This window comes from Sciurus vulgaris (assembly GCF_902686455.1).
Source record: "Sciurus vulgaris genome assembly, chromosome: 4".
Classification (NCBI taxonomy): domain Eukaryota; kingdom Metazoa; phylum Chordata; class Mammalia; order Rodentia; family Sciuridae; genus Sciurus; species Sciurus vulgaris.
Genome location: NC_136464.1, coordinates 15,975,428 through 15,989,654, shown reverse-complemented (window position 1 = coordinate 15,989,654; position 14,227 = coordinate 15,975,428). Strand labels below are relative to the sequence as shown.

At 40.3% G+C, this 14,227-nt stretch overlaps 1 protein-coding gene across 10 annotated transcripts in view; it reads right to left on the bottom strand.

Moving 5' to 3' along the window:
• The window catches only part of ABLIM1 (actin binding LIM protein 1), a 307,615-nt gene that overhangs the window by 49,668 nt on the left and 243,720 nt on the right, over nt 1-14,227 (bottom strand). For all 10 annotated transcript variants that reach the window (XR_013763491.1, XR_013763492.1, XR_013763493.1 and 7 more), the window contains one exon: nt 1-88. Coding sequence is in view for 5 of the 10 variants with exons in the window: in XM_079137919.1 (XP_078994045.1) it covers nt 1-88 (88 nt within the window). In the remaining 5 variants the exon portion in view is untranslated. The remainder of the gene's footprint in view (nt 89-14,227) is intronic.

Here is a 14,227-nt window from a genome sequence, read left to right as displayed (position 1 = left end):
CTTGAAGATACATTTCCTCTCCTTCTGTGAACATCTGGTTGCATCTGCTGCATCGTGCACAGCTGGGGTGATAATGTTTGTCACCTGCCTGCAAAAGAAAAGGCAGGAACATTTAGCCTGCTACTTGACATGGCTCCAGACTCTCTTTTGGATTTAGAAGAAAAGAGAAGATGCTGAGGCATGAAAAATAATTGTCAGATGGACCAAACACCCCACAGCAACAGCCCTCTGTGTTAAAGCCACCCTCACTGGAACTGGAAGGATCCACAGACCAACTACTCCTGCCATGATGTGGCTGCCTTGCCTCTCGGGGTTTTTGGCTTCCATTTCTCTCCTGACCTAGACTTTCCTGGATCATTACCAGTTACACACCATATGCCCAAGATGAGTCGATGCCACCTCCTAAAAATCCCACCGCAAAAGCAGTAACATCCAAATTCACGTTGGAGGTTAATGTTGGTTTATATGAAACCAATAAAAATAAGTGATCCTCATACCTAATGTATTCTTGCTTTCCCAGTTTAAACATGAGAAATAATAAAATCTACCCAGCTTGCATCAAGGCGAGAAAAACCACAGTAACGGACCTCATCCACTGCTTTTAGCACAGAGGGAGCCCAATCTCCTGTGCTACTTTCAGTAATCTTTTGCCAAGATCTTATGTTAAGAGTTTTCTGAGGAAAGCATGTTACTGAGGTGGCTCGGAATTATTCTCTGGCATTTCACATTCTTAAATATGACAGATGTCATCACAGTAAGTGTTGACTTCCCTGAAGCAAAGTGTCACTAGACACAGGGACAATTCTCTAGACAGGTGCCAAGTCATATTAAAGTCATGCTCCAAATACAGACTCAACAAAACCACAATCCTTTCATTCAAGCTCAGCAACAAAATCGTCACCATCTAAAATATTATCAAATGTACTTTATCATTAAATCATTTTTATCAATCAAGTATAAAAACTTTTTTTTTTTTTTTTCCCCACTAAACCACGTGCAAAGGCAGTGCTGAGAAAGTTAGAAATGGCTGCTTCCTGCTTCTGAACCTGTGCAAAACCCCAACAGGAAATTAGAGGTCAGGTTGAGATTCCTTTCTCACACCCTCTTGCAGAAACTACAGAAGTCCCTTCGCAACCAGAGCGTGAGATGTTGTCAGCTATTCGAGATGATAGAGCCAGAAACAAAGTTCTTTAAACTAAAGCTAGAAATTCATCTTTTCACTGGTGCCTGCCAGAAAATCCCAGAAGTGGTATTCTTGTTCTTGTCCACTTGCTTTTTATTTTTAAAATTAAAACGGGGATAATGGTGGGGAGGGGGTATGAGAAGTAAGAGAAGCAATGAAGTGGCTCCTGCCCTTAAGATATCTGGTGTCAAATGTGAGTGAAAAGAAGAACAAAGAAGACTTTAGTTCTGGTTCAGCTAGGACGTCAATAGTGAGGTCCAAGTTAGTTTGGACAATCCCTGGACTCTGAGGGACACGTAAGTTAAAGAATAAAGGCTCCTTAATAGAAATCTGGTATAGTTTGCAGTAAAAAGTACACTCCTCAGTAAACTTCTTTGGGCAGATAAAGTGTATTTACCATATTTACTAGTGAAACATTAGAAGTACACCCATTAAAGACAGAAACAAGACAAAGATGTACAAGTTCAACAATATCATTTCCACATTGTTTGGGTCCTAACCAATGTGATAAGAAAAGTAAGAGTTCAGTCAAGTGACTGGATTAAAAAAAAATCATAAAACCATTATTTCCTATTCATTAGTAATAAAAATTAAATGTAATGGGAAAACAGGTCTCTGTTTATAATAGTAACAAATAGGGGGCCGGGAGATAGCTCAGTCGGTAAAGTGCTTGCCTTGCAAGCACAAGGCCCTGGGTTCGATTCCCAGTGCCCCCAAAAAACAAACAAACAAACAAAAACATATAATAGCAACAAATAAACTCTCCAATGTAAGAGCTGTATAAAGAATATTAAAGAGCTTCACTCATAGATATAAAAGGCCTAAATAGAAACATGTAATATTTCTGGGTGGGAAAAGTAAATATTATGAAGATGTTGATTTATTTAAAATGAACCTGTGGATGCAATGCATTTCTAATAAAAATTTCCAGAGGAGTTTTCTTTGGAAACTTAGGGGGAAAAGTCATATGTTTCTTTGACATATGGCTTTTTTCTATAAGTTCATATGGAAGAATAAGAATGTACAAAAATACAGACTTTTTTTTTTTTTTCAAACAAAGGGCACCAATGAGAGGGAATTTTCCTTTCCTGATATAAAATTTTTTCTAAGACTAAAATAATTAAATTACTTAAATATCAGTATTAGGAAAAAAAAAATCAATGGAACAGAAGAGAGAAACCAATTTTATACTCATACATACAAGAGCATTTAGTTTATATTAAAGTTGGTATTTCAAATACTTCTAAAAAATAGATTATTCTATAAATGATGAGCAGCTGGGAGAAGAGCTTAGTGGTAGGGCACTTGAGTAGCCCGTGTAAAGCTTAGGGTTTGATCTCCTGCACACCCAAATAATAACAATAAATAATAATTTAAAAATGATGAAGACAATTGGTTTTCCACTTAGAGAAAGATAAAGCTATCCTAATTCATAACCTACACAAAAACAAATTGCAGTCGGGCATGGTGGCACATGCCTGTAATCCCAGTGACTCGGGAGACTGAGACAGGAGGATCCTGAGTTCAAAGTTGGCCTCAGCAACTTAGTGAGATCCTAAGCAACTCAGTGAGACCCTATCTCTAAATAAGATATAAAATAGGGCTGGGGATGTGGCTCAGTGGTCGAGTGCCCCTGAGTTCAATCCATGGTGCCAAAAATGAATTCCAAAGAGCTTACAAAGCTTAAAGTAGAAACAAAATTATAGAAGTATAAGAAGAACATATAGAAGCCTCTTTCAATAAATGTGGGATAGAAAGACTTTCCTAAGCAAGGTGAAACCTAGAAATAATAAAGACAAATATTGGCTAATCAATGAACAAAATTCCAAACTCTCTATACACAAAGTTAGCAGACAATAGAAAAAAACGTTTGGAGTGAAACAGACATTATTACCTCATGTACATATATGACCGTATGACCAATGTGATCCTACAATACATATAATCAGAAAAATGAGAGAGCACACTCCATTTATGTATGACCTATCAAAATGTATAAATGCATTCTACTGTCATGTACAACTACTTAGAAATTTTTTATAATGAAAAAGTAAATGGCAGGCTGGGGATATAACTGAGTTGGTAGAGTGTTTGCCTCACATGCACAAGGTCCAGGGTTCAATCCCCAGCACCACAAAAAAAGAAAAAGGTAAATGGCAATATGGGATAAGGTGATTTTCAGAGAAAATGTAGATTATCCAAAAACAATAAATAATTTGTTCAACCCTACCAATAATCAGGGAAATACAGTTTGGGGAAAACAATTTTTTCATCAAATTGGCAAAGATTTTTTAAAAAAAAAAAGTGTGAGGAAGTAAATATTCTCACACACTCTTGGTGACCAAAATCCTTCCTGGGAGGCGACTTGGTCATGTCTATTAAAATTTAATATGCACAAGCTCTCACCACAATTCCATCTCTAGGAAGAGATCCTATAATTTCCCACATATGTGCCCAAAGGTGTAGGTACTAAGGATATTTAATAATATCTTATTTACAACAGCAAAAAACAAAGAAATACAACACAACTCAAATAAGGAAGAAGTAAAAAAATATATATATATTGAATCTTATGTAACCACTAAAAGAATAAACACTCTTTACATACTCACTTGGACAGAGTTCAAACAAATACTATTTAGAGTTCACGCTAATGATGCAAAGGGAAAAAAAAACAAAAACAAGCAGCAAAAATACTGCCTATTATAGAGCCCTACATAAAGTAGCGGTCAAAAGCATGGTGAATGAGGAAGTATGACTGGATCCAAATCCAGTCTCAGGATTTGAAGGCGACATGCTCACAGCCTTCAGCTTCCACATCTATAAAATGAGTGGAATAGTTGCACTCACCTCCTGGAGTCAAGGAGAGGACTATTAGGACCCTAACATCTCACCTGGCGCCATGTTAAGGGCTTGAAAAATACTTGTTTAAGCTCCCTGATTAGTACTACAAGGCAGGCAGTGTTGCCATTTTTCATGTGAGAGGGGACATACTCTGTGTATATGATTTTCTTATGGGTACCCAGGCCCAGAGAAGAGAGGAGAATGTCAACCAGTTAGAGTGCTGTGGTTACCTCTGGTGAAGAGATGGGAGTGGGCAGAGTGGCCTTCTGTATCCTCCTCAGTTGCTGACAACAGGAATGTGTTTTTATGTTACTCTGTCATAAGAAGACCAAGAGGCAAGAGTCCATGACCCTTACAGTCACAATACCTGGGCCTGAGTTTTCACCTCAGTCTGTACTGGACGTGCCATCTTGGGCAAACCACAGAGTTGGAACTTCTATTGCAGAATAGAGATGATACTAATAAAAACGAACTTTCTATTGTGCCTCTTTTGTGTCGGTTACTGTTTTACATACTTCATAAATATTTAGTGAATCTGTCACAATCACCTAAGGCAGACAAGCACTGTAATTATCCCTACTTGACAGATGAGGAAGCTGGGCCTGGAGTGGCTTAGCAACGTGTTTGTGGTCATGCAGTTAGGAGTCATGGGTAGGTTCTTAAATAGTACCACAACTAATGACCACGCAATACTCTGCTGCTGTAACTGCCTCACACTGTCACTGGCTGAAGGACTGAATGACATTTTGAAAGTGGTGTGATGTACCCCACATAATAATATCGAAGATGGTGGTGGTGGAAATGACAATCTAGTAACACTCTGTGCAGAGGGCCATTCCCAGGAAGAAGGCTGTGAGTGTGGCTGTCCAGATGCCACCTTTCCCAAACACAGGCATAGGACAGTAAGTGTGCTGGGTCAGCTGTCTCACAAGATGGATGGAAGTCACATCAAGGCCCCTGTGGCAGGTTTCGCTCTACAAAAACGCTAAGAATCAAAACCACCGCACTCTCAGGGATCTGTCTTGACCCAGGCGCTTGCTTTATCCCAAGATGCTGAACACATCAACAAATTCATGTCACATCCAGAAATTCAGAGCCGCAGGCAGTTTCGGAACCATCTGAGAGTCTTTCCACTTCTGGAAGAATGCGGGCTTGCAGGGCTATGGGGTCAGGAGCTCAAGGACAGGGAGCCCCTGCTTCTCATGGCTGAGCCCCCCTCTGCTTCATTTCTCTTTCCACCAGCCACCCTGCCGATTCACAGACAAGCTCTGTGCACAGGGTCTGGAAAAGCTAAAAAGAGCTGAGCACAGTGGATCGCAAACCAACCAACCAGAAACTGGATGTAGCTGAATCAGTTATTTCAATGTGTGTCATTTTTAGAAGAAGGAAAAGTATTTCAGATCCTGAGCAAAATGAAAGATTAAGTAACACCCATAAGAAGAGATGATAAACACGGTTCACTGCAGAGAGGAGGCCCCTGGGGACTAACCCATGAAGCACAGCAGAGCCTTATCGTGACAGGTGACTGTCAGTTTACCCTGTACCTAGCCCCACACACATAACCTGCAGTTCTAGCTACGTTCTGAGAGGCCAAAACCTGCCAGAGTTGGTCAACCCTATTCTCTGTCCAACTTGTATCCTGCCACTCATAACTCCCAATCTGATTGTTTTTGGGTTCCCGCATATTAAATGCATATGGAAAAAGACCACATTCTGGCTGACATTCAACTCAGAAATAATTTGCCTATTTAGCTGAGTTTTACAAAGTACATGCCTATACATTTAAAGTGCAAAAACTTGCTTGCCTTTAAAGTGCTGATTAAATCAGATGTTTCTGGCTTTTTATACTGCTGGGTTAATTTTAAATTTGGAGTGTGAACTTAAGTCCACAAGTTAGAATTCTGGGGAAACACTATTTACTCTAAGACAAAATTCAGTGTTAAGACATCAAATATTTGGTGAAACCTATTGTCTGGGAGGGAAGAGAGCAGCTCTGAATTCCTTGTGGATACCAGGTATGAGGAAAGGACTCCACAATGTGCATTAGGAGCTTTGGGTATTATCCTCTAACCTGCTACCCACAGGGACTCAGGTATGTCACTACTTACTGTCTCCAAGCTCCAGGACCTTAATCTGAAATATATGAAGTGCTGGACCAGATCATTTCAACTCCCATTCAGCCATAAAATTCTGTTTCTGTATGAAATCGCATACTGCTCTACGCTCACAGGCTGGTGAGCCATTTGGATAAAGAAAGGGACATTTTTTGATGGTGGGGAGTGGAGCTTAACAAATAATTCCCTAGTGGCTGATAGCCAGGACAAATTCTGATGGCTCAACAAGCCCTGTGCCTATGGGGCGCAAAGAAAGAGAACTGCAATCATGGAGGTCTTTCCTGGACAATCCAGCTGTCGGGTAACCAGCTGAGCTCCTGACTGCAAGCTGTCCTTAGTCTCTCTTTACCCCCTTCCTCTTGGAGTTCTCTACCCTCACTCAAATCCTTGAGATCAACCTTTATCCAGTCAGAGCTTCTGCCTGTGTTCTTCCAAATAATACTTGCAGAAGCTTACTGAAGAAGGCCAGGGTGGAAGAATAATTAATCAAACCCTTAAAACGTCAGACACTTCACAGAAGATATACAATCAATCAACAAGTATATGAAAAAAAGTTCAACATCTCTAGCAATTAGAGAAATGCAAATCAAAACCACTCTAAGATTTCATTTCACTTCAATCAGAATGGCAATTTTCAAGAAAAAACATAAGCAACAGTAAGTGTTGGTGACAATGTGGGAGGAAAGGTACACTCCTGGTGGGAATGCAAAATGGTGTGACCATTATGGAAAGCAGTATGAAGATTCCTCAGAAAACTTGGAATGGAACCACCATTTGACACAGCTATCCCATTCCTCGGTTTATACCAAAGGACTTCAAATCAGCATACAACATTGAAGCAGTCACATCAATGTTTATAGCAGCTCAACTCATAATAGCTAAACTATGGAACCAACCTAGTGCCCTTCAACAGATGAATGGATAAGGAAATGGATAAGGAATGATGGATGAATGGATAAGGAAAATGTGATATATATATATATATATCACATATATATATATATATCACATATATATATATATATGATGGAATATTACTCAGCTTTAAAGAAGAATGAGATTATGGCATTTGCCAGTAAATGGATGGAGTTGGAGAATATCGTGCTTAAGCGAAATAAGCCAAACCCCCAAACCAAAGGCTGAATGTTTTCTCTGATATGCAGATGCTAATTCACAATAAGGTAGGGCATGCTAGGGAAGAATAGAGTTACTTTAGATTAGGTTGAGGGAAGTAAAGGGAGGGGAAAGGGTATGGGGGTAGGAAGAATAGTAGAGTGAAACAGACATTATTACCTCATGTACATGTATGACTGCATGACCCATGTGATCCTACAATGTATAAAATCAGAAAAATGAGAAATTACACTTTTTTATGTATGATTTATCAAAATGTATGAATGCATTCTACTGTCATGTACAACTAATTAGAATAAAAAAATTAATTAAAAAAAACTTCAGAGACTACCAATATGTTTATTGTGATTTGAGTCTCTTGGTAGATGAAGCCAAAAAAAGGAGAATAATGGAGCACAAAAGTCTCACTGCATGAAAAATTATCACCAGAGAGGCAAGTTTTCTTGACTCTAAATCAACAGCAGTCACGGTAGGTGGAAGTTGTACAAGGACTTATTCATGCCAGGTGCTATGCCAGGTACCTTCAGTGACTTGTCTCACAATAGCTCTATGACATAGGTGACATTTTATAGCCTTGCTCTAAACCAAAGCCCCCAGTGTTTCCAGAAGGAAAAGCCAGGTTTTGACTCCAGGTCTCCATGTCTAATCACTGCCTCCCAAAAGCACCAAAGGATTCTCAGACGGGAACCTTCAGTGATGGAATCAAAAAATATCTTCCACAATAATTTCCCTGACGGTAGACTGTGTTCAGATTCTTTCTCACACAGACCCTTCAGAAATACCAAGGGTGTAGCACTGAAAGATCACTGCATGAGGTCACTTCCATAGGAGAAGTTACACAATCAGGTCTAGCTTTGTAGTTTTTTAAAGATCTAACTTGATTCAGAGATGGAGCTTAGAATCCTCAAAGGAATAAACAAACTGCTTTCCGGCTTTCCGGTCCCTAAGACTCTCCTAAACACAGCTTTGGTTCATGGATCAGCAAAAACTCAGTATTCCTACTTTATTGGGACTAAGGAATACCCCAAGAACTTTTTTTAAATGTGCTCAACATTTCTAAGGTAAGTCCCAGAGATTAGCTTTTTTAAAAACAAAATTTTATAAGCACCCAGATAAATCTATACAGATCACCATGAACTGGAAACTGCCAGTCTGAGTGGAATCAAAACCCCAAAGCTGAAGGCAGGTGAGCAAGCAAGGAGTGCTGCTTACGTGACAGGTGCATGGGTGGGGAGGGAGAGGGGAATCACGCGAGCGCCTTGTTCAGCTCGGCTTGAGCTGACTCAGCCTTTCCTGAAGCCACTTTCCCTGGCTGAATCAGGAGAGGTACGCTCTGCAACTGGACTGGCCTGATCTCCAAGCTGAACACACACCTGCTCCTTTTCCTGATGTAGCATCAGTAACAGGCAGGATAATGAGGGCAAGCCTTGGCCTGAAGTTTGTATCCTGGGCAAAGGTGAATCAATCAGTCCACCCAGACAGCTTGTACAAGCCTGTGCAAAGCTGACCTGCACAGATGAGAGCATCCTGCAGCCCCACTACCTTCCAACTGCAACCCTCCCTGAGCTTACAGGCTGTGCAGCTTGTTTTTCCGAGTTAGGATGCATAGAATAGTTCCAAGGGAAAATTACTCTCTAATGCTCTGGTTCACCTTGACCACCTGCTCAAAACTAAGAGAACAGCAACTCCCTTTTTTAATGGGAGTAAAGAATAAAAGAAGGCTAAGCATCCCAGGGCAAATACATGTTGCCTTCTGCAAATGGTTACTGCTTTCTCTTCTCCTTTCAAGGAACTAGGTACAAAAACTTTAAGGCAATCTTTGCCACATAACAGTGCTACTTAAATAAATGTGTTCTATAAATGTATACATCTCTAAAAGATACAACCAGTCCTTTTAAAGTGTTCTATAGATTCAGTACAATCTCTACTTTAGATTACCTAGAGGGAAATGAGAAGGGGGAGGGGGTGGCGTATGAAAGATGGTGGAATGAGACTGACATCATTACCCTATGTACATGTAGGATTACATGAATGGTATGAATCTACATCATGCACAACCATAGATATGAAAAATTGTACCCCATTTGTGTACAGTGAATCAAAATGCAGTCTGTATAAAAAACAAATAAATTAAAAAATTAAAAAAATAATTTTTCAGCAGGATTGCATGTAGAAATTGGTAAGCTATTTCTAACATTTATATGGCAATGTAAAGGGCCAAGAGTGAAAAATAACAAGACCAGGTTGAAGATTTTAAACTATTTAGTTTCAAAAGTTACTATAAAGTTATAAGTAATCAAGATAGCATTTTTTTTTTTTTTTTTTTTTGGTTTTGGCATTGGGATAGACTTAGAGATCAGTGGAATGGAGAGTTCAAAATAAACTTCACATGTTCTTGGCCAACTGATTTTCAATAAAGTGCTAAGGCAAGTTGATGGAGAAGGGACAGTTTTTCTAACAAGTGATGCTGGAAAAACTGGATGTCCATAGCCAATTTAATCCTTACCTCACACCACACACAAAACTCAACTACAAATGGATCATAGGGGCTGGGGTTGTAGCTCAGTGGTAGAGCGCTTACCCAGCATATGTAAGGCACTGGGTTCAATTCTCAGCACCACATAAAAATAAATAAAATCGAGGTATTGTGTCCATCTACAACTAAAGAATATGTTTTTAAAAAATGGATCATAGACCAAAACAGAAAAGCCATGTCCATAAAACTTGTGGACAAGAACACAGGAAAAAAATCTTCATGACCAATTTTCAGTCAAATATTTCTTAGCTATTATATTGAGAGCATAATCCATAAAAGAAAAAAAAAAACTCAATAAATTGAATACTCTCAAGATTAAGTTTTCTTTGTCTTAAAGATATCATTAAGAAAACAGAAGGGCACAGTGGCATACAGGTATTATCTCAACAATTTGGGAGGCCAAAGCAAGAGGATTGTAAGTTTGAGGGCAGCCTCAGCAACTTAGTAATACCCTAAGCAACTTAGCCAGACCCTGTCTCAAAATAAAAAACGTAAAAAGAGCTGGGAATGTAGCTCACTGGTAAAGCACCCCTGGGTCCAATTCCTGGTACCTCAACACACGCACCCACAGAAAAGAAAATGGAAAGACTGGACATAGATCAGGAAAAAAAAATTCAAATCATATATCTGAAAATGGATTCGTCTTCAGATTATATAAAGAAGCCTGCCAATCAGCAATAAGAGGCCGACCAACCCAATTACAAAATGAGCAATGGACTGGAGGTGCAGCTCAGTGGTACAGCATTGGCCAGGCTGTGGGGTTGGTCTCCATGTCAAAAAAAAAAGAAAAAAATAAAGACTCTCACCAAAGATATATGTGCATGCACAATAAGCACATGAAAATATTTTAAACACCTTTAGTCATTAGAGAAATAAAATTAAGACCACAGTGAAACACCACATGTACGTGCCACAATGGCTACACTAAGAAACTGCCTCTACCAAGTGTCGAGGAGGATGTGGAGAAAGCAGAAGCCTCCTGCGCTGCTCCTGGGATGGGAAGTGGCATGGCTACTCTGGAAACCTCTCTGGCAGTGATTTAAAGAGTAAAAAAATCATGTGACAGAGCACTTCTAGAAACCGAGGAGATAACATGTCCGCACAAAGGCCTGCATGTGAAAGTTCACAGAAGCACTAGTCCCAACAGCCCAAACCCGAAGCGATCCAAACGCACTCCCACTGGTGAAGAGATGAACACCAGGTGTGACGCTCATAAAGGGGACACTCCCAATCCACTCGCATAGGCGATGATGCAGGCGGATCCCAACATTTCATGTGAAAGAAGCCAAACAAAAAAGGCCGCCCGTGGTGTGATTCCCTTGATATGAAATTTCCAGAGAGAGCAAACTACAGGGGGGTAGAGTAGATGAGCGGTTGCTGAGAATGGGGTGCGGGAGGATTGACTGCACGGTGGGATGATGCTCAGCTGTGGACACGTCCCAATCAACTGCACCCTCACCATGAGCACGCTTCAGGTATCTGAGCTACTCCTCAATAAACAGACAGGACAATTAAAAACCAAAAGAGAACAACTAAGGCCTAACTAGAAGCAGAATCCACTGCTCCATACACGGTCCACAGGGACCGATGAGGGTACACTCTGCCTGGAGGCCCAGAGTCTCCCTAAAGGCTGTTTAAAAATATGGATTCTTTTCTCCAAAGCAAAATATACCTGCATGTATAGATGGTTAGATACGCATATATGGTATACTATTATGAACAACCGTATGAAGACTTTATTTATTGTTTTTGTCATGCTGGGGATTGAACCCAGGGCCTTGAGCATGTTAGGCAAGAATTCTACCACTGAACTATACCTCCAGCACCATTTGAAGATTTGAAACGTTTTCAAAGGGATTTTTAAAATAGTTTGCTCATCTAATCATCATTTCCCTGTCTTCAGAGGAAATACTATTTGGACAAGAGGAGAAGGTCAACTTCAGAGAGATGAAGTAACTTGCTCAAAAACACATGAGAAATTGAGAAGAAAATCAGGGCCTCGGTGTAGCTGCTGTGAATCTTCAGGGTGGTTCCTCTATTGTGCGCTTTCATATACAATGTTTAACTGGCTCTTCTCTGACCCTTTGAAATAGGCAACATCATTCTTCTTAGTTTATGATCCTCAAATGAGGTTCAGAGGCCAAATGACTGCTGTACCAAGATCAAGGTCACAGCCATCAGAACTAGGAAACATCCCAAATCTTTGGACACAAATTCAACTTTGTTATACCAAAACCACCATATCACTCCCTTTGATGTTTCACAAGTCTTAGACACCTAGGTAAATAATTCTGTATATGTTAAAAGACACTACAGTGGAATGAATAGAAGATAGATAGATAGATAGATAGATAGATAGATAGATAGATAGATAGATAGATAGATAGATAAATTCTTTTTTTTTTGTACCAGGGATTGAACCCAGGGACACTTAACCACTGAGTCACATCCTCAGCTGCCTCTCTGCCCTTTATTTTGCAACAGGGTCTTGCTAAGTTGCTTAGGGCCTTATTAAGTTATGGAGGCTGGCATTGAAATTGCAATCCTCCTATCTCAGCCTTCCAAGCTGCCGGACTTACAGATGTGTGCCACTGCCCTTGGTTACAATAGGATTTTTGCCAAATTTTAAAGCAGAGTAAATAACTACATTAAAAGCAAAAAGCAAATCTGACACTAGCAACAGTAGATCTCTACACTTGAAATTAACCTCGCCTCCCTTGGACTCAGAGCTGTTTAATTTTTCCTTCTATTATAGACTCGACTGTTGCCCCACCCGACTAAATCAGAGAGGGAGATGAGCTTTGGAACCCAGAAATCCCAGGTCTAAGTTCTGGCCTTGCAAACGGTGGGGCCTTGGACACTTTTCTGGACTTATTTTTTTCATCTATAAAAACCAGCCTAAGAAAACCTGCCACATGAAATTGTTATGAAAATTAAATAACCAAAGGTGAGTTTGTAGCAAAGTACCAACTGGAACCAGTCAAGGCAGGTGAACTTTCTCCAACTGTTTCTCATGAGATTATAAATCTCTTAAAGAATGTGTCACACCTGCACATGAGCCACACCTGTCCCTTCCTAAATCTAGGACCTCTCTCTCTTTCCATAGAACAAGTTCTCTAGAAGTGTCCAGTGAATCATCAGGCCAACAGAAACGCCTATCAGAAAATTCTCTAAATGGATTAGCAACCATTCCCTGAACAATCATGTTGACCAAAAGAGAAATAAAAGATGAACTTCTGGCCCCAGCTATAATTTCAGTATTTACTTGTTTCGGATACTGTGCTAAGCACCTCACTCCCCTCATCCCTCTGACTCTCCCAGCAACACAGTGAAGTAGGGACTCAGCTATTTAACAGAGGAGGAAATCAAAGCTTCGGAAAATGAGGAGATCCATCCTTCAAGTGCCTGAGCTGGCACAGGATGGGCCTGGGATCTGAATCCAGGTCTGTCCAACTGTTGAGTCACTGGTCCATGGCGGCTCCCCCTCAGCATCGGCTTGGCTGATGAGGGTGGTCCCTGCTGAGGTCTGCCCTGGCAAGGCAGGTCTCCTGTGCCATTTGTCATCTCTCAATTCTTTTTTAAGAATACACATAAAAGTTCCTATACAAAATTAGTTCTTCTTATTTTACAGTTTTGCTAAAGCTAGAGAAAAACTTTAAGTCTTTGATAAAAATTATAACTTCTAACTATTGAAAGAGCCTTACCAAATGTCATAAACAAAACAACACTCCACTATGAGTGACACCAAGTCTTTTAAAGTCAACTGTCTCAATTATTTTTTCTTTTAATAGAATTTGTTAGAGCAGTTTCAGGCTAATGGCAAAGCTGAGTGGAAACTACCATTCCCACGTGTACCATCCCTGGCACACGTACAGCTGGCCAACTATCAACATCCCTCACCTGAGCGGCACATGTGTTATAACTGGTGACCGACACTGACACATTAGTTTACCAAGTCTACCATTGAAACAGGTTCACTCTTGGTGTTATTATATATTCTATGGGTCTGGGCAAATTTATAATGACACATATCCAACATTACAGTGTCACATAGATTAGTTTTGCTGCCTTGAAAACCCTCTGTGCTCTGCCTAGTCATCATCTTATGATGTTTTTTCTTGACACAGGTGAACTTCATGCTGTGATCCCAAATCCTTGCCAACATCCCAGGCAGCCGAAGCCTGCCCATCACTTTCAAACTCAATTCACGTCTCCTGGAAACCAAGCATCCTTTCTAGAGGCAGGACCTGATGAAGCAGCATGAATGTAATCATCTCATCCCTGTCTTCTGGTAAGTTATTAAGAAACCTGGCAGAGTTTGGAGGGTGTGCTGTTGAATTCCTTGGGTGTCAACTGAACTCGGTGTCCCCAGATGAGGCTCTTGGTGTGCAGTTCTGGTTTGTAGCCCACTCAAGA